This window comes from Sphaeramia orbicularis, chromosome 18 (assembly GCF_902148855.1).
Source record: "Sphaeramia orbicularis chromosome 18, fSphaOr1.1, whole genome shotgun sequence".
Lineage (NCBI taxonomy): Eukaryota > Metazoa > Chordata > Actinopteri > Kurtiformes > Apogonidae > Sphaeramia > Sphaeramia orbicularis.
Window position 1 is genome coordinate 754,086 of NC_043974.1, and position 22,380 is coordinate 776,465.

Here is a 22,380-nt window from a genome sequence, read left to right on the forward strand (position 1 = left end):
TAAAGGATGGTCTACCTCTGTCCTAAAGGAAGTTCTACCTCTGTCCTAAAGGGATGGTCTACCTCTGTCCTAAAGGATGGTCTACCTCTGTCCTAAAGGATGGTCTACCTCTGTCCTAAAGGAAGGTCTACCTCTGTCCTAAAGGCCTACCTGTGTCCTACAGGAAGGCCTACCTCTCATCTGCAATAATGGTTTTTTGAATGGATAATGTCATGTTGTGAGTTGCTTTAACTTTTCTAAAGCAGTAACGTGTGTTTGTTGAACTAGCTAAGTCATTTTTTTGTACTGATAATATAAAATAAATATTTGTTTTAACTCACAGTTTTAAGTTGTAACAACAAGTGATAATTATTTGACTCAACTTTCCTAACTTAGAAAAGACCGTTGGGACAATGAGAACATTGTGGTGAAGTCAACTTTCAGAACTCTTGTCAGAACTTGTAAACCTTCGTTAAGTCGACAACTGACGGCAAAAGCTGAGAAAACTCCAAAATGTGTTGCATCACATTGCCTTGATATTTTATGTTTTCTCAACTTTTTCTTTTTTACAGCATGGGGGTAGTTGGCTTAAAAAAGTCTGTTTAAGGGGGTAGTCCACTGTAAAAAGTCTGAGAACCACTGACCTATGACATCAGTATGTAAACCAGGGTTCTCAAACTCCTGTTCTGTCAGGTACATTCAGTCTGATCTGATCTGCAGTGGACCCACCCAGGAAAAGAACAGAAGAACCTAGAAATAATGACAACTGACAATTTACATCTGTGTTTTAGTGAAAAAAAAAAAACAAATGATGAAAATACTTACTTTTACAAACTATCCAAACATAAAAGATGTGAATAACCTGAAAAAACGGACATTTCTTCAGATAAATCAGTGTAATTTTCTCAGTCTTCTTCCTCCACTTCTCATTAGTCCATGTGCATTCTGGATCAGATCTCCAAAGACACTAAACACTGAGGAACAGGAAGAAAAGAGTTCAAACTGGACTGAATTTAATACAGACATTTCAGGTTGGACACATTTGTTCAGGTTAGTCACATTTATTGGTACAGGAGAGTTTGGAAATGGAAAGAGTTTCACAATTTAATGGGATTTTTTGCACTAAAACAAAGACAAACATTTGCAGTTGTCATTATTTACAGACATAATGTCATATTATTTGTTCCATCAAACCCAGTAGTAAATCTGCAGTGGTTCTTCTGTGTGGGTTCTTCTGCTGTTCTTATTGGACTGTAGATCAGATTGGTCTGGATGTGGAACCCACACTAACATGAGTTCCACAGCCTGGACTGTGGAATTTAGACACTTTGGAAATTCATCCCAGGGGTCGGACTGGAACCTTTGGGGGGACACATTTGGGCCTCGGAACCACAGATAAACAGAACCACAGAGAAACAGAACCACACATAAGCAGAACCACACATAAACAGAACCACAGATAAACAGAACGACAGAGAAACAGAACCACACATAAACAGAACCACACATAAGCAGAACCACACATAAACAGAACCACACATAAACAGAACCACACACAAACAGAACCACACATAAACAGAACCACACATAAACAGAACCACACATAAGCAGAACCACACATAAACAGAACCACAGATAAACAGAACCACAGAGAAACAGAACCACACATAAACAGAACCACACACAAACAGAACCACAGATAAACAGAACGACAGAGAAACAGAACCACACATAAACAGAACCACACATAAGCAGAACCACACATAAACAGAACCACACACAAACAGAACCACACACAAACAGAACCACACATAAACAGAACCACACATAAACAGAACCACACATAAGCAGAACCACACATAAACAGAACCACAGATAAACAGAACCACAGAGAAACAGAACCACACACAAACAGAACCACACATAAACAGAACCACACATAAACAGAACCACACATAAGCAGAACCACACATAAACAGAACCACACATAAGCAGAACCACACATAAACAGAACCACACATAAACAGAACCACACATAAGCAGAACCACACATAAACAGAACCACACATAAGCAGAACCACACATAAACAGAACCACACACAAACAGAACCACACATAAACAGAACCACACATAAGCAGAACCACACATAAGCAGAACCACACATAAACAGAACCACACACAAACAGAACCACACATAAACAGAACCACACATAAGCAGAACCACAGAGAAACAGAACCACACATAAGCAGAACCACACATAAACAGAACCACACATAAGCAGAACCACACACAAACAGAACCACACATAAACAGAACCACACACAAACAGAACCACACACAAACAGAACCACACATAAACAGAACCACACATAAACAGAACCACACATAAGCAGAACCACACATAAGCAGAACCACACATAAACAGAACCACAGATAAACAGAACCACAGAGAAACAGAACCACACATAAACAGAACCACACACAAACAGAACCACACACAAACAGAACCACACATAAACAGAACCACACATAAACAGAACCACACATAAGCAGAACCACACATAAACAGAACCACACATAAGCAGAACCACACATAAACAGAACCACACATAAACAGAACCACACATAAGCAGAACCACACATAAACAGAACCACACATAAACAGAACCACACACAAACAGAACCACACATAAACAGAACCACACATAAGCAGAACCACACATAAGCAGAACCACACATAAACAGAACCACACACAAACAGAACCACACATAAACAGAACCACACATAAGCAGAACCACAGAGAAACAGAACCACACATAAGCAGAACCACACATAAACAGAACCACACATAAGCAGAACCACACACAAACAGAACCACACATAAGCAGAACCACACATAAACAGAACCACACACAAACAGAACCACACATAAACAGAACCACACATAAGCAGAACCACACATAAGCAGAACCACACATAAACAGAACCACACACAAACAGAACCACACATAAACAGAACCACACATAAGCAGAACCACAGAGAAACAGAACCACACATAAGCAGAACCACACATAAACAGAACCACACATAAGCAGAACCACACACAAACAGAACCACACATAAACAGAACCACACACAAACAGAACCACACATAAACAGAACCACACATAAGCAGAACCACACACAAACAGAACCACACATAAACAGAACCACACATAAGCAGAACCACACACAAATAGAACCACACACAAACAGAACCACACATAAACAGAACCACACACAAACAGAACCACACATAAACAGAACCACACATAAGCAGAACCACACATAAACAGAACCACACATAAGCAGAACCACACATAAGCAGAACCACACATAAACAGAACCACACATAAGCAGAACCACACATAAGCAGAACCACACATAAACAGAACCACATAAGCAGAACCACACACAAACAGAACCACACATAAACAGAACCACACACAAACAGAACCACAGTGCTGCAGTTTCAGACTCACCATCTGTCATGTCTTTTATATATTGTCTGTCTTTCTCCACTCACCATATATTTTTAATTAGTAAGCTGTCTTTTTTTTTTCTTCTTTTTTTCTTTTAATCAATTACTAGAAATTCCAGGCGACCCCATGTGGGGTCATGACCCCAAGGTTGAAAAACACTGTTATAGATAAATCTATAGATAATTCTATGGAAGGGTGACACAGTGGTGCAGTGGATAGACCTGGAGCCACACACAGAAGGTCCTGGGTTCAATTCCAACACCAGTCCATGGGGGTGGGACCTTTAGTCCATGGGGGTGGGACCTTTCTGTGTGGAGTTTCCATGTTCTCCTGTGTCTGTGTGGGTTCTCTGGTCCTCTGGCTCCTCCCACCATCCAAACACATGCTCTGATAGGTTAACTGGTTCATCTAAATCCCCCATAGGTGTGAATGTGACAGTGTGTTTGTCTGTGTGTTCAGTCTGGGATGGTCACATGTCCAGGGTGAACCCCGCCTTCACCCATAAGGAGCTGGGATAGGCTCCGCCCCCATGACCCTAGTGAGGATAAAGTGGGTTCAGAAAATGAATGACTTATCCCATAGAATTATCTATAGATAATTATATACTATCTATAGTATAACTATCTCTAGATAATTATCTATAGATCATTCAGATGGGCTTTGGCTGTAGTGTCTTTTTTCTGTTTTCCACTGGTGGTTCACCTGATGTGAAAGAGGGATGATGGAGTGTGTGTGTGTGTGTGTGTGTGTGTGTGTGTCTGTGCGCGCGCGCAGGTCCATGCGCCTCCTGCCCTTGTACCGTGGAGAGAGAGAGAGAGAGAGAGAGAGAGAGAGAGAGAGAGAGAGAGAGAGAGAGAGAGAGAGAGAGAGAGAGAGAGAGAGAGAGAGCCCCAGTCAGCCCCAGAGTCACAGTCAGAGTCGGAGGCGGAAACCTCCATCTGCCCTGCTCGGTGCTCGGTGCTCGGTGTTCGGTGCTCGGTGTTCGGTGACCGACCCGTCATCCTCGGGCTGTGGACCAGCCGGCTCATTCTGTGTCCGTCTCATTTCTCTGCTGGTCTACTTTCACACCGAACCGGAGGGAGAAACCGGGACAAAAGAAGCAGAAGAAGAAGAGAAAATGAAGATGAACCACATGTACAGTGTGTGTGTGTGTGTATAGTGTGTGTGTGTGTGTGTGTGTATAGTGTGTGTAGTGCATATAGTGTGTGTAGTGTGTATGTAGGCTATGCCCTGGACTACTGCACCACCACCACCACCTCTGCCTCCTCCGCTGCCTCCGCCGCCGCCTGCTGCCCTCCCGGTACCGGTAAGTGACGGAGGAAAGCTGAGCCGTGGACAGGGCGCTGTGTCCGGGCTGGGGCTCGCGCTAGCCCCGGCAGGTTCAGGCTGGATGGAAGTGACCCGTGAACAGGACTGACAGGTCCGGGGAGGTCGGGTTACCGAGCAGCCATGTTGAAGGAGGGGGGAGGAGGAGGAGGAGGGGGGTGAGGGCCGGGCGCGTGACACCTGCCCTGGTTCTCGCGCAGGAACCAGAGGCGGTCTAAAATGTCTGAAGTGGCGGTAAACGGCTCCGTTCACCGGGATGACTCTGTGACACGGAGCCGTTCAGCCATGTTGTGGACGGACCGGTGGGGGGGGGGGGACTAGCTAACGGTGGGGCTTCGGGGGCTTTGACACCGACCGACAGATACCGACCTGGGGGGGAGGAGGGGAGGAGGGGGGGTCCAGGGACCCGGTGCCCGGTGGTTGCCCCCCCCCCCTCCGGTGAGGATGCGGCGGCGGGAGCCCGCACGGTGTCGCCTAGAGACGGAGGAGAGAGAAACGGGGTCGGCCAGGGGAGTGAGTGAACCGAGTCTGGAACCGATCTGAGATCAGCCTCTGAAGGCAGAACTGGACGGATTTGTCCTTTTTTTTTTTTTTTTTTTTTTTTTTAATTGTATTTGTTTAATTACCGGCGTAATTACAGAGCTTCAAACCTGCCTAAATAATTTTATTATTTTACATGTCCTAATTTACATTTTTGTAAACTGGGGGCTGCCATTATTCTGTTCATTTTATATATTTATTTTATTGTGGGCTGTACATTTTTCATTTTGTTCAGCTAAACAATAGAAAGCTCAATTCTAATTTTTTTTTTTTAAATAAATATTCATTACACCACACTTAAAAAAAAAAAAAAGAAGAAGAAGAAGAAGCGTAAAACCCCCTAATATTCCGGCAGCAGGGGTGCCGGAAATATACTGTTAAATAACGGAAAATAACCATCTCATAAAAATACAATAATTTTCCATTATTCAAATACAGTTTTTTGCCCAAACTTTACATGAGATTTTGCTTTTTTTTTTTTTTTTTTTTTTTTTTGACTTTTTAATGTTTAATAAAGAATATTTTCATGTATTAAAACAATCCAATTCCCTATAAATATATATATAAATAATTTTCAGTGAGACTCAGTTGTCCAACCCACTGATAAAAACTGTATTTGGACAGTTTATCAGTGCTTATACATGTTATACATTCACAAAAATACATCTATTCAACATTTTTGTTGTGAAACCTCCTGTAATTACACAAGATATTTGTCAATTAACAAACAAGTCTGCTTCAACTGACAGAACTAATACTTCTGTTACCATTAATTTAAAGTTTAATACTGTAAAAAAAATAAATAAATAAAACCAGATAAAATGACTGACAATTAACAGTTTAATCTCATAAATAGAAAAGAAATAATTGTGAAATTCTGATACATTTGAAAATATATTTTAACTATTTTTCTGTGAAAAAAAATTCTTCTAAAAAAAATGAAATTTTATGGTTATTCACAGTTACAGTTTTTTTTTTGTGTATTTTACATTTGACATGTAAAATCACAGTCTGTTTTTGTCAGTTCATTGATATTTTCCTGTATCTTAAAAATCTGTAAATAAACAGTGACAATTCTGTAAAATTACAGATTTTTTTTACAGTGCAGAGGAGATGAAAATAGGATAGTAGAATTTTTTTTTTTAATTTAATTTTAATATAATTAAATTTTGAGTTATGTAACACACTGTGTTTCTGTTCCATGAATTGAATGTGTGAATACTCTGGCCTAAGTTTAATGACAAACACCAATTATTATTTTCTATTCTTTTCCATAACAGCAGGTGGTCATCTGGTTTTTATGTAAGAGCTCAACATTCTGAACAAAAGGGGACAGATGTGTGGAGATTTTTTGTTTTTAAAAATATTCTAACATATTCTCCCGATGCAGATTGAAGAAGTAATCAGAAATAAGAGCTGGTGGCAGGTGAGAGCAGTTATTGACGATTATTGATGATAACTGATGATTGTTTGTCAGCAGGAAGGTCAGGGCAGGAGACGAGGACGACGCAGCAGGGTCCGTTACCATGGTGACGATTGGAGTGATTTATCCCCTTATTACTGGGCCTTTTCCATTCAATAATTAATGTGTTCATTCACAGATTGGGTTTGTTCTGTTGCTTTTTGTCTTTTTTGGGTCCTCTCTCTCTAACCCTGTGTCTCTCGTTCTCCTCTGTTCCGCCTCTTGCACTTCACTTCAGTCTCCTCTCTCCTCTCTACTCTCGTCTCTCGTCCCTCCACCGTCATCCCCTCCCTCTCCCCCCATTTCAACCTCCTTTCTCTCCGCTCTCTCGCCCCCTCCAACCTCATCCCCGCCATCTCCCCTCTCTTCACCCTTCCTTCTCGTCCTCGCACTCTCTCTTCTCCCTCCACCTCATCCCCTCCCTCTCCCCTCTCTTCCACCTCCTTTCTTCTCCTCTCTCTCTCTCCATCCACCTCATCCCCTCCCATCTCTTCCCCTCTCTTCACCTCCTTCGCCTTCTCTCCTCTCTCTCGCTCCATCCACGCTCATCCCCTCCCCGCTCCCCTCTCACGTCACCTCCTTCTCTCGTCCTCTCTCTCCATCCACCCCCATCCCCTCCCTCTCCCCTCACTAACTTCACCTCCTTTCTCCTCTCTCTCTACTCGCTCCATCTCTCATCTCCCTCTCTCTCCATCCCATCCACCCCGTCCCCTCACTTCACCTCCTTTCTCTCCTCTCTCTGTCTCCATCCACCTCATCTACCCCCCTCTCCCCTCTCTTCACCTCCTTTCTCTCCTCTCTCTCTCTCCATCTACCTCATCCCCTCCCTCTCCCCTCACTTCACCTCCTTTCTCTCTTCTCTCTCTCTCCCTCCACCTCATCCCCTCCCTCTCCCCTCACTTCACCTCCTTTCTCTCCTCTCTCTCTCTCTCTCTCTCTCTCTCTCTCTCCATCCACCTCATCCACCCCGTCCCCTCACTTCACCTCCTTTCTCTCCTCTCTCTCTCCATCCACCTCATCCCCTCCCTCTCCCCTCACTTCACCTCCTTTCTCTCTTCTCTCTCTCTCCATCCACCTCATCCCCTCCCTCTCCCCTCTCTTCACCTCCTTTCTCTCCTCTCTCTCTCCATCCACCTCATCCCCTCCCTCTCCCCTCTCTTCACCTCCTTTCTCTCCTCTCTCTCTCTCCATCCACCTCATCCCCTCCCTCTCCCCTCTCTTCACCTCCTTTCTCTCCTCTCTCTCTCTCCATCCACCTCATCCCCTCCCTCTCCCCTCACTTCACCTCCTTTCTCTCTCTCTCTCTCTCTCCATCCACCCATCCCCTCCCTCTCCCCTCACTTCACCTCCTTTCTCTCCTCTCTCTCTCTCTCTCTCCATCCACCTCATCCCCTCCCTCTCCCCTCACTTCACCTCCTTTCTCTCCTCTCTCTCTCTCTCTCTCCATCCACCTCATCCACCCCGTCCCCTCACTTCACCTCCTTTCTCTCCTCTCTCTCTCTCCATCCACCTCATCCCCTCCCTCTCCCCTCACTTCACCTCCTTTCTCTCTTCTCTCTCTCTCCATCCACCTCATCCCCTCCCTCTCCCCTCACTTCACCTCCTTTCTCTCCTCTCTCTCTCTCTCTCTCTCCATCCACCTCATCCACCCCGTCCCTCACTTCACCTCCTTTCTCTCCTCTCTCTCTCTCCATCCACCTCATCTACCCCCCTCTCCCCTCTCTTCACCTCCTTTCTCTCCTCTCTCTGTCTCCATCCACCTCATCCCCTCCCTCTCCCCTCTCTTCACCTCCTTTCTCTCCTCTCTCTCTCTCCATCCACCTCAGCCCCTCCCTCTCCCCTCTCTTCACCTCCTTTCTCTCCTCTCTCTCTCTCCATCCACCTCATCCCCTCCCTCTCCCCTCTCTTCACCTCCTTTCTCTCCTCTCTCTCTCCATCCACCTCATCCCCTCCCTCTCCCCTCTCTTCACCTCCTTTCTCTCCTCTCTCTCTCTCCCTCCACCTCATCCCCTCCCTCTCCCCTCTCTTCACCTCCTTTCTCTCCTCTCTCTCTCTCCATCAACCTCATCCCCTCCCTCTCCCCTCTCTTCACCTCCTTTCTCTCCTCTCTCTCTCTCCATCCACCTCATCCCCTCCCTCTCCCCTCACTTCACCTCCTTTCTCTCCTCTCTCTCTCTCTCTCTCTCTCCATCCACCTCATCCCCTCCCTCTCCCCTCACTTCACCTCCTTTCTCTCCTCTCTCTCTCTCTCTCTCTCTCTCTCCATCCACCTCATCCACCCCGTCCCCTCACTTCACCTCCTTTCTCTCTTCTCTCTCTCTCCATCCACCTCATCCACCCCCTCCCCTCACTTCACCTCCTCTCTCTCCTCTCTCTCTCTCTCTTCCAGGTCAATGAGAGCCAGCAACAGCTCCGTCTGAACAACAGATCCTCTCTTTCTCTCTCTGGTTTTCTCTTATACCTCCATCTCTGTGTTTTTTTTTCCTTCCATACTCGCTCCTCTTCCATATGTTGAAATCCACAGTCATCTTATTTTAGAAACACTACCCTCCTCCTCTGCTTCCTCCTCTTCCTTCTCTCTTGCCGTCCTCTCTTTTTGAGTTTTGACTCCCTCTCTTTTTGCAAACACACACACACACTCAGAGGAAAAATGAAGCGTGGGTCGAGTGTGTTGCATCCTCCTTCTGTTGCAGCCAAACGACACACACACCCTGCAAACGCACACACACACACCAGTCATGAGGATGCTGCTGCTGGCTGCTTGTCCGGTGTACCCGGCACACGTTCTGAACACACACTGGACGTACGCGCCGCTGCATGTTCCAGTCCCTTCCCAGCAGCCACTTCTCTGTTCAGCCCTGATGTCAGTACCAAGATGGCGTCTGACCTCCTCATCAGACTGTCAGGTACTTCACTCACACATTCAACACATACACTGAGTACAATTAACATCAGCTGTTTTAGATTTTGTCCACTTCATTAATAGGGCTGTAAGAAAATATCGGTTCTGCAATATATCGCGATATTTCATTTCACAATACTGTGTTGATATTAAAAAGTACTGTATCAATATTTTAGGTATACTGTAAAAAAACCTGTTAAAAATACTGTTAGATAATGGAAAATAACCATCTCATAAAAATACGGTAATTTTCCACAATTAAAATACAGTTTTTTGCCCGAACTTTACATGAGATTTTGCTTTTTTTTTTTTTTACTTTTTAATGTTTAATAAAGAATATTTACATGTAATAAAACAATCAAATTACCTATATATATCATATATATATATATATATATATATATATATATATATATATATACATATATACACATATATATATATATATATATATATATATGTATCAGCTCAAATGTGCTCACAGCTCTTCTTTGTGTCTGTGTTCATATTAAATCAATCTCAGTGAGTCCAAAGGAACTTTGTGTTGGTAAATGACAGTTGTTCAAATGGACAGGATTTCAGTTCTGTTCAACATGTTGATGCTCATATGAACTATGTTTTCAGCTCCAAAATGAACCATTTCATCACAATTAAGGCAATATTTTAAAGTCACAAATGGCCAAGTTCTGTTTGAACTGAAAAACAAATCTTCTCTTCTTTTGGATTCCCCAGTTTTTCTTCCCAGATTCTCTCCTCCATATCACATGTTTTATTTGTACAGGTTCAATCTGGAGTATGGTGCTGATCCATCCTGCTTATGTTCCACCAATACATACATGAAGAATGGCACACAGCACTGTTTACATCAACAGTTTTACAATAAGAAGCATTTTTAGACACAAAGAACAATTCTAGATTGTTCTTTCCTCTTTAGTCTGATGCTAAACTATCCAATAAATAATAGTGCTCCTAGTTTTTGCACAGGGATCATTAGTGTAAACGCTGACATGGCTGCAGAGCATCAGTATGATGGGATCCACAACAACCATGTCACATCCGTCCACTGACACATTTAGTGTTTTTGTGTCAGCTGGGATTGTTTTAGATCCACAATACCAACATTTATGAAGAAGAGGAGAATTACCGCTAGCAAGTCTATAAGTTTATTCCTAATAAAGTACTGGGACTGACCAGAGAATCATGGGTAATGTCATGTCCGTTCACCAGCAAAAGTTTTCACATCCACGTGCTATTCCAAATCCAATATTTATGAAAATAGAGCTTCCACTGTCAAAGAATATCAGTAGTCTGTGCACAAATGGATTAGCATTATTTACACACACTTCTATGACTTTAGGACAACTTTTTTTTTGTTTTGTTTTTGACAAAAATGGACACTCATTTGACCCCGTAAGGAAATTTTAGCCGATATAAATACTTTTCAGTGAGACTCAGTTGTCCAATCCACTGATAAAAACTGTATTTGGACAGTTTATCAGTGCTTATACATGTTATACATTCACAAAAATACATTTATTCAACATTTTTGTTGTGAAACCTCCTGTAATTACACAAGATATTTATCAATTAATAAACAAGTCTGGTTCAAATGACAGAACTAATAATTCTGTTACGGTTAGTTGTCAGTAGTTTTATCTTGTTTTAATATTTTTTTTTACAGTGTTAAACTTTAAATTAACAGTTTAATCTCATAATTAGAAAAGAAATATTTGTGAAATTACAGTACATTTGCAAATGTATTTTAACTGTATTTTTCTGTGAAAAAAGAAAAAATTTCTTTTAAAAAATGGAAATTTTATGGTTATTCACATTTACAGTTTTTTCATGTTATTTTACATTTGATGTGTACAATCACAGTCTGTTTTTGTCATTTCATTGATATTTTCCTGTATCTTAAAAATACAGGAAAAATCTGTCAAATAGTGAAAATTCTGTTAAATTACAGATTTTTTATTTTTTTTTTTATTTTTTTTTTTTACAGTGTATTTATTCAAGTGCAGATATGGCGGAGGTTCATTTATGTTTTTTTGTTTTTTTATTTATATTTTATTTATTATTATTTAACACTGTTTTATTAAATAATGGTTATGGTAGTCATCCTAAAAGCACTTTTTCTGTCTGAGAGGCAGATGGGAGTTCCTTTGGAAACTAGGAGAATTAGAAACATTTTGTGATATAACATTAGATCCTGTTCTGATCAAATAAAAATGTGTTTTGTATTTGTGCAGATTTCTGCTGTAATTCAATTCTTCCAGGAAACAATCTTGCTTTTTTAACAGTATCATGATATATCGTGATATATCATGTCATGATCCTAGTATTGTGATTTGTATCGTATCGCCAGATTCTTGCTGATACACAGCCCTAGTGTCTTATAATGACTGTAAGTGAACATACGTACATATCTAGACAAATGTGAAAATAATCATTATTTTCTTCTTAAATGACCCATATTCTCCTGTCATGCTACTCCTGTCTATATTTAATCTACATTATTTTATTACAATAATCAAATGTACACACACCCTCATGCCTGCGTATGCTCTTATAGTCAGTTGAGTGCTGTAATCTGAGCTCCACTCTAATCTATTTACACTTACCTTCAATCACATCAGACTCACATACATCCATTTACTTTCTGCCTCTTGTTTTTTAGAAGCTACTCAGAAAGCCCAGATGCATCCTGGGAGCAGAGCGGAGGCGGAGCCCCAGAGGCAGGAGGCCCGTGGAGGTCAGCAGGACGAACCGGGCCTGGCTCTGTCTCCGGACGGCCCCGGGGCCAGTCCTGAACCCCCGTCCCTGTCGCACACACCGGACAGCACCGTGGCAACAGATACACTGGCTTCAGAGCTGCTGAGGAAACTGGCAGGTAAGGCTGAAACACTGGTTCAGAGCTGTAGAGGAAACTGGCAGGCAAGGCTGAAACACTGGTTCAGAGCTGTAGAGGAAACTGGCAGGCAAGGCTGAAACACTGGTTCAGAGCTGTAGAGGAAACTGGCAGGCAAGGCTGAAACACTGGTTCAGAGCTGTAGAGGAAACTGGCAGGCAAGGCTGAAACACTGGTTCAGAGCTGTAGAGGAAACTGGCAGGCAAGGCTGAAACACTGGTTCAGAGCTGTAGAGGAAACTGGCAGGTAAGGCTGAAACACTGGTTCAGAGCTGTAGAGGAAACTGGCAGGCAAGGCTGAAACACTGGTTCAGAGCTGTAGAGGAAACTGGCAGGCAAGGCTGAAACACTGGTTCAGAGCTGCTGAGGAAACTGGCAGGTAAGGCTGAAACACTGGTTCAGAGCTGTAGAGGAAACTGGCAGGTAAGGCTGAAACACTGGTTCAGAGCTGCTGAGGAAACTGGCAGGTAAGGCTGAAACACTGGTTCAGAGCTGTAGAGGAAACTGGCAGGTAAGGCTGAAACACTGGTTCAGAGCTGTAGAGGAAACTGGCAGGTAAGGCTGAAACACTGGTTCAGAGCTGTAGAGGAAACTGGCAGGTAAGGCTGAAACACTGGTTCAGAGCTGCTGAGGCTGAAACACTGGTTCAGAGCTGCTGAGGCTGAAACACTGGTTCAGAGCTGCTGAGGAAACTGGCAGGTAAGGCTTCCACATCAGGGTTCTCGCTAGCGTCATTGAACGTCGGGGCCCCTGACGCTGTCCCTGGTGGGTCCCAACGCTGAGCTTTGCCCCGCTCCACTGTCTTTCCACCAGCATAACCATGTTTTTTGTGTGTATTCTGTGTGTGTGTACAGCTGTAGCTCTGCAGATAGATAACAGGTTTACCAAGAAAAGCCGGACGCCCAAAACTTCTGTCCAAAGCTTTTACTGCAGACTTCAGTGTAAAACTGTAACATACAAACAAAACATGTCTGAGTTCTGTTCTGTGTTACAGCACATTAACATAGCATTATACATTCAAATGAATGAGAAAAGATCGCTAGCTCGATGCTAACATAAATGGGAAAATGCATAGACATGCTAACGATTAGCATCTTCAGATCGATTTAAGATTTACAACGTCTTTTAATCTAACAACAAAAGTTTCCATCACAGACAGGTTTGACTGTTCATTAACACAACAGCTGAACATAAAATACTCACAGACAAACGTTCTTTCTGTCCATACAAACACAATGACACAAACGTGTCTGCTACTTCCTTCCATGTCTGAACTGACTACGGTAACACCCAAAGGACAAAACACACACCACTGACACTGATTACACCACCAGAGGGCCCCCTTTGACTGCTTTAACAACACATCACAGAGTGTGTGTGTGTGTGTGTGTGATGGTCCAGTGTAATGAGAACCAGATTTGAATGTGAATAAATCTATTCCTTTGTCTTGGCTCAAAGCGCTGCAGACAGGAAATGACAACAATAGAAGCCACACCCTTTGTGTGCCTTTGTATTGTCTGACCCCGCCCACCAACATCACTTGCCTTACACTCATTGGCTGACAATGAGACTTCAGTCAATTTATCTGATTTCAACGGACCGATCACCCGTGGAAAATTAGATCTAAACTTTAGCCTGTGTGTGTGTGTGTGTGTGTGTGTGTGTGTGTGTGTGTGTGTGTGTGTGTGGTGTGAGTGACACTCCCATTATCCCCAATTTCGTACAAGTGAATACTTTTCTATGATCATGTCTGCGTCGAAGCACGGGAGCAAACGCAAGGGGAATATCACATCGTTTTTTGGCTTCATTCCTCAAAATTTGCCCCTCAGAATGCAGGAAATAGTGTTTCAGAGAGTTATACATTTCAAAATTTTATGGGGGAGGATGCCCCCGGACCCCCTACAAAACTCACACCATGTACATGGTGCCCCTACACTGTGAAAAAAATCCTAGTGTGAACCCTGCACAGTGTATGTTGGGATGCAAGTGTTGGCTTAATGCTCTGTTTGATAGTGGTGGAACACGATGCAAAAGTCACGGTTGGGTTCATACCAGTCATGCTTTTATTTTTGTACCACAGCAGGGCTGTCAAACTCATTTCAGTTCAGTTCCACATTCAGCCCAGTTTGATCTGCAGTGGGTCTGTGTATTTGCAAGAATCTGGCATTACGATACAAATCACAATTCTAGAATCACGATATGATATATCATGATACTGTTAAAAAGGCAATTTTTTGTTTGTTTCTTTTTTTAAATGATTATTTCCTGGAAGAATTGAATTACAGCATAAATCTGCACAAATAAGTGCGGAAAACAAGTGCAATTTTAACAATATTCTGCCTCAGTTTATCAGTTTATCATTTACACATGTGCATTACAATCATACAAAACACTTAGTAACAGGCAGAATATTGGTCAAATTACATTTACTTTTCTTAAGACATTTCCATTTGTTCATATTTGTTCAGGTTATTCATGTTTTTTTAAATAAAAGTATAGTTTGGTAATGTAAACATTTTCATGTAATTTTACTTTTCTACACCAAAAAACAAAGGGAACATGTGGGGTTGTCATTATTTATAGGTTATAATGATAGTATTTTACTGGTTCTGACCCACTGGAAATCTAATTGGACTGGATGTGTCTGTATGTGGAACCTGAATTAAAATGATTTTAACACTGTTGATTGTTCATATCTTCAGTGTCATTGTTACATTTCACAAATTCATCCCCAGGGCCGGACTGGACCCTTTGGTGGGCCAGATTTGGCCCCCGGGACGCATGTTTGACACCTGTGACCTACAGGAAAAACATATTTTTTATTTATATTTTTCTTTTGTACTTTATTTTTTATTGTTTTAATATAAGACACACAACAAACAGAAATGGTCCCAGGTCCATTCAGACTTTTACAGACTGTTTACTGTCCACAGATTGAATGAAAAAGTCCCATTTTTTCCAGTACTTTACACCCTTGTGCTGTTGTAGGCGAAGACTGTATGTCATCATTTTCATTAAATGGATTTGGTTGACAATTTTTATCACCAAGGAGATTGAGGGAGGGTCCTTTTTAAGCCAATATTTGGTGATGGCTTTTTTGCCTGCAGCACTATTCTAAATAGATATGTCACTTTTACATAATTCCTCTGGGGGAATGCTAAAAAACAAAGTAGCCAATGACATATCAAAATGAACACCAAAAACTGAATACATCAACTTTATCTTCTCTCCCCAAAAGCCAATAACACCAGGACAGGAGCAGAACACATGTGTTTGATCTGCCTCCAGTGAACCACACTCCCTCCAGCAGGAAAAATGAACTCCAGAAAAATGTGATTTTCGTACAAGTGTAATAAAGAAACGGGCCAGACATTTCTAACAAAAATCCCTCCATGATAGTAAGTTTGTAGTACAGTTTGGAGACTTCCACCCCTCTGACCAGATCTCATTTGGTATTTCCTCTCGCAGGTCCCTCTCCCATTGATTTTTTGCGTGAAAATATATCTGATTGTCTTTTGAATTCAAAGCTGTATAAATTTTACCAGTGATGTTTTTGTTACTGGAACCTTTATAGGCGTCCACCAGTATTTGAATTAGATGAGAGCGAGTGTCTGTCATAGAACATTGTATTTCCTTTACAAAGTAATCGCGGAGCTGGAGATATCTGAAAAAATCATGTTTACCAAGTCCAAATTTGAGAGAAAGATTTTGAAAGCTGTCCATCTGTCCTTTTGAAAGTATCCTGCAGAAAGCAGTTACACCATTTTAGACCACGGTCTAAATCTGTAGTCATGCAGTGTCAGTTGGAAGTGCGGGTCACTCACAGGCCAATTTAGGATCCTAATTTGTCTATGAAGTCCAAATGTCGTGACCACTTGTAACCAAATTTTAATTGAATTACAGGACAAATGTATGTGAACTTGTTCTGTCAATCACAGAGCGTCAGGAGGTCAACAGCCATGTGGTGAGGGTCAAAGAAGAAGAGGAGCCAATGGAAGTGGACACACTGGCGCCTTCCAACCTCATCCATAACGGGTCGACTGGAGAAAAGATGGCCCCGTTGTCCCACACTTTGGTGAGCCGTCACCTCTTCAACGTTTCAACAGATGACAAAAGTACTGGTGGAAGACAGACACCTGAACTGTTCCAGCCTGGAGTCCAGATGGTGGACCGTCGTCTCCTTGGCCTTAAAATAGAAGACAAACTTTACGGCTCAACACGGGTCGACGGAGGGGTTTCTGGAGCCAACAGAGGAAACAAGTTTGATCTGAAAGTAAAAAAGGAGAACAGCTGTGTTACTGGAGCCAAGATGATGGAGCACCTTCTGTCTGGAGCCAAGGCTGAGGACCAGTTTGTCTTTACAGTGAACCCGGCTGAGCAGCCTTTCACTGGAGCCAAAATTAACAACAAGTTTGTGTGTGAAAGTGAGGGTCACATTGTGTCAGGAGCCCAGACAGAAAAGCAGCTGAAGACAGAGGAACAGCTCTGCTTTGGAACCAAGATGGAGGAGCAGTTCACCTCTGGAGCCAAGATGGCCGACCAGTGCCTCAGAGCTGTGCTGTGGCAGGACATGTCGGTCAACTTAGCCTCAACTCTGCTGCACCAGCTGTCAGGTAACACACACAAACACACTCACATACATGGATGGATGTTGTGAATTTCCAGTTCATGGTATTTGTCCGGGACAGGGCTGTCAAACTCATTTTAGTTCAGTTCCACATTCAGCTGAATTTGATCTGCAGTGGGCCAAACCGGTAAAATAATAACAGAATAATATAGAAATAATGTCAACTCCAAACTTTTATCTGTTTTAGAGCAAAAAAAGTCTACATCACAGGTGTTAAACGTACATCCCAGGGGCCAAATCCGGCCCACCAAAGGGTCCAATCTGGCCTGCAGGGTGAATTAATGAAATGCAAAAAAAATTACACTGAAGATATGGACAATCAATGGTGTTAAAATCATTTTAGGTCAATTCAATCTAAAATGGGTCAGACCAGTAAAATACTATCATAATAACCTATAAATAAAGAAAACCACAAATTTCTCTCTTTGTTTTAGTGTAAAAAAGGTAGAATTACACATAAATGTTTACATGTACAGACTAGCCTTTTACAAAAAATTTCAAAAACCTGAAATGTCTTCAGAGAAGTCTGTGAAATTGTACCAATATTCTGCCTCCTACTACATGTTTTGTGTATTTGTAGATCCACTGGGATCTGTAAGTTATGATGCACATGTATAAATGATAAACTAAGGCAGAATATTGCTAAATTGCATTTATTTTTCTTCAGAATTTTCAGGTTCATATTTGTTCATGTTATGTTCAAGTACAGTTTGTAGATGTAAACATTTACATCACCGAATTTGACATTTTTCACTCAAAAACAGAGAAAACTTTGGTGTCGACGTTATTTATCAGTTCTTATCCTGTTATTTATGTTATTGTACTGGTCCGGCCCACTTTAGATCATATTAGTCTGAATGTGGAACTGAACTAACATGAGTTTGACATCCCTGGTATACATGATCAGTGAATGAAATATAGGAAACTACCTGATGTTCACTGAAAAAACAAAAAACACAGAGGATAATGTCATTATAAATGGTGATAAATAACATAAGAAAAGTTAAATACAGAGGAAAAAATGTTTTGGAACTGCCACAAAAGTAGCACTGGGTCTTTATGGGTTCAGAAAATATTGAATCAATTCATTTAGTTCAACCAGATAAAGCAGGGCTGTCAAACTCCTGTTAGTTCAGTTCCACATTCAGTTAAATCTGATCTGCAGTGGGCTGAACCAGTAAAATAATAACAGAATAAAATAGAAATAATGTCAACTCCAAACTTTTATCTGTTTTAGAGCGAAAAAAGTAAATTTACATTATGAACAGGTTTACATCTACAAACTATCCTTTCAAAAGATGTGAATAACATGAACTGAAAAAATCAGTGTAATTTTAACACTATTCTGCCTCAGTTTATCATTTCCACATGTACATTAGAACTGACAGATCACAGTGGATCTACAAACACACAAAACATTTAATAACAGACAGAATATTGGTACAATTGTACTTACTTCTCTTAAGACATTTCAGTTTATTCACATTTTTTGCAAAATTCTACTTTGTTTTAGTGTAAATCCATGAAAATATTTCCTTTTCCAAACAGAAACATTGTCAGTTGTCATTATTTCTCTGTTATTCTGATAGTATTTGACTGGTCCTGTCCACTGCAGATTGAATTGGTCTGAATGTGGAACCTGAACTAAAAGGACTGGGCAGATCTGAGTGGAATTTTTGCATTTCATAAATTCATCCCAGGGCCGGACTGGACCCTTTGGTGGGCTGGATTTGGCCCCTGGGACGCATGTTTAACACCTGTGGTCTAGTATATACAAAAACATCCCTTTAGTGGAAGCCCTAAGTCCTGAAGTACTGTTTATAGAACCACAGATCTACACCTTTAATGCTGCTTCAGGCAGAATTTGACAGAATACTAAAGGTTTTAAAAACTCTTAAATTTAAATCTAACAGTTCCTAAAAATGGATTTGATTATAAAGTTAACTAGGGGTGTAACGATTACTGCTATAACGATAAACCGTGGTAAAATTCCAGATGGTTAGTATTACTGTTTAAATTCTAATTATCATGATAACCGTGTTTAATTAATGCACTTTGAAAGACAAAGAGAGAGAGAGAAAGAGACTATCGATTTATCTATCTATGATAAAGAAAGTAAAACAACTCAAACTTGATCTGTAAAATGGTCAAACAGTGTCCATAAGGTTCCATCTTTAACCTTTTGATGCATGAATTATGAGAACCTTAGTCAAGACTTTTTTTTTTTTCTTGAGTGTTTTTATTCCTCTTTAGGCATGAAAAAACCAATGTGACTGAAATTTTTGTAATGAACCTTTTTTTACGGAGTTACAAAAATGTCCACTCAGTTGGACACCATGTGTTTCATTTTTGAAGCAAAGAAACGTCTTTAAAATGCAATAACAGAAGGTGATACTGTGTGAAAACTATGAAATAAAAACATATTTCATTCAGCTAATCTGATGTTTTCTCGCCTTTGATCATACTCTAATAGTAGTTATTATTCACTTCATGGAGATAATATGCAAAAAAAAAAGCTATTTGTGTAAGAAAACTGTTAATTACAGTCAAATAATTACCAATTGATTTACACTAAGCGTGTTTCTGCAGATCAGGTTTATAGAGAACAGCAAAGTTACAGTAATGGTTTGAATGTCAGTGTATGAGATGGTGCATTTAAGCACCCACTGTTTTGGCTCATATGCAAATAAAACAACAAAACCCATGAATATACAAGAGAACAGCTGGAGAAGAACTGTCCACTGGAGTGACCACTGTGCATGAAAGGGTTAAACCTAACAGTTCCTAAAAATGAATTTGATTCTAACTAGGGATGTAATGATTACCAGTATAACGATAAACCACAGTAAAATTCCCGACGGTTAGTATTACCGTTTAAATTCTAATTATCATGATAACTGTCTTTGATGACCACACTATGAAAGAGAGAGAGAGCGAGAGAGACCCGGTCCAGGTGCACAGAGGGAGAGAGAGAGAGAGACTCTATTTATCTATCGATGAAAAAGAAACTAAACCAACTCAAACTTGATCTGGAAAATGGTCAAACAGTGTCCATACTGTTCCATCTTTAATGCACATTTGTATGTTTGATGTTTACATGTTAATATTTGAATGTTTCTGCAACAGAAAGTACATTTTGCCTATTATTATTTTTTTTTTTTTTTTTCAAAATGCAACTTAAATTATTTCAGTGTGTGTATTAGTACTTTTTGAACATTTTGAGCACATTTCAACAATACCGCGATAATGATGATAACCGTGACAATTTTAGTCACAATATCAGTGATATGAAATGTTCATATGGTTACATCCCTAAAGTTAACATTATATTTGTAAAGCTGCTTTAATTTGAGTCTTCTTTTATAAAGGTGTGTTTTGTAGGACTGCATCATTTGGTGAAAAAGTTGCATCCTGATTTTTGTGGCCACAGCTGAAGTTTGCTAATCTGGTTCGTTATATAGTAAAATACATAGATTACTGATGATTTGGAGATTTGTGTACCGTTTTACTTTATTTTATTTTTTAAATAACTTTATTTGACAATGTATGCATTTTTCATTCATTCATCTTCTGAACTGCTTTAGCCTCCAGAGGGTCGGGGGGGGTTATCTGTTCAACTTTCAACATTGTTTTTTTTTTTTTTTTCTCTATAATTTTAAGTTTTGCTGAATTCTAATTGGTGTCTATTACTGTTGTTTTCTGTGTTGGTAGAATTTTTTTATGTGAAGCACTTTGCAATTAGGGCTGTGCATCGGCAAGAATCTGGCAATACAATACAAATCACAATACTAGGATCACAATACGATATATCGCGATTCATCACGATACTGTTAACAAGGCGATATTTTTTGTTGTTTCTTATTTTAACAGATTATTTTCTGGAAGAAGTTATAGTCCAGCATTTGGATAAATACAGTTTTAACATGCAGCTTTACCAGTACAAAAAAAACACTCAAATAAATAAATAAACAATGTTTTGCAGACATTACAGTTTCAGATCCTGCTTAAATGTTCGTATTCTATTGCGAAAAGAATCAATAGTGTTCAGTCCATGAATCATCCAACATCAGAACATTATTTTTGTGCATTCCCAATAAAAAAACCCAAACATTTGTCTCTTTCAGACAGTAAAAAGTGCTTTTAGGATGAACTGAATTATCCATTATTTAACAAACAGCATTATCACTTTTAAAAAACTACATTGCCTGACCTGCAATATCACAATAGTACTTTCATAGTATACAAACAAAAAGACAAAATACCCATGAATATAGAAATAAAAGAGCTGGAAAAACAAAAAACAAAACAATAACAAACCTCCGCCATGTCTGCATTTGAAGAAATACCAAAAAATATTGATACAGTACTTTTTAATATTGGTACAGAATTGTGAAGTGAAATATTGCAATATATTGTGATACTGATATTTTCTTACAGCCCTGTTTGCATTGCATGTGTGTGTAAACAGTGCTGTGTAAATAACCTAAGATGGGTTAGTTTGCATTCATAAATGTTTGAGAAAGTGTAACTTGTAACTTGTTGAAACCCTGTGTGAGCTGGTGCTCGTTCACAGATGTGTCCACCTGAAAATCTGTTAAGAATCCTTAAAATCACAACTGGTCCAATACAATGACACAATAACTTTGTTTTATGCAAATGTTCTAAAACACAGATCCATTCTTTCACACTACTGGCTACAGTCTGCCCTGGGTTTGTAATTTTTATGGTAGCACAGTTGTTGTTTTTAGATCCATCCACACAACTTGACAGCAATTACTCAAATTTGGCACAAACGTTCATCTGGAGTAAAGGATGAACTAAATAGATGTTGGAAAACAAACATCAAGATCATCGCATCCACACAATACACGTTTGGACACCAAATATGTGTTTAGTGATCACTGAGAGAACTGTTACTGAATGTCAGTGATGTGTTATAATGGATAGATCTGATGGAACTTTGGGTTCTTGTTTGAACCCAATGCCATAGACCAGGGCTCTCAAATTCCTGTTCTTTCAGGTTCCACATTCAGTCTGATTTGATCTGCAGTGGACCGAACCAGTAAAATAATAAAATAACCTATAAATAATGACAACTGACAATTTATGTCT

The 22,380-nt window shown here is 40.5% G+C and overlaps 1 protein-coding gene across 2 annotated transcripts in view; it reads left to right on the top strand.

Moving 5' to 3' along the window:
* Positions 1–9,189: 9,189 nt before the first annotated feature.
* Positions 9,190–22,380, top strand: part of LOC115438126 (zinc finger protein 827-like) — a 34,634-nt gene continuing 21,443 nt past the window's right edge. For both annotated transcript variants that reach the window (XM_030161531.1, XM_030161533.1), the window contains exons 1-3: positions 9,190–9,738; positions 12,412–12,624; positions 16,580–17,254. In XM_030161531.1, the coding sequence (XP_030017391.1) occupies positions 9,483–9,738; positions 12,412–12,624; positions 16,580–17,254 (1,144 nt within the window). In that variant the 5' untranslated portion in view covers positions 9,190–9,482. The remainder of the gene's footprint in view (positions 9,739–12,411; positions 12,625–16,579; positions 17,255–22,380) is intronic.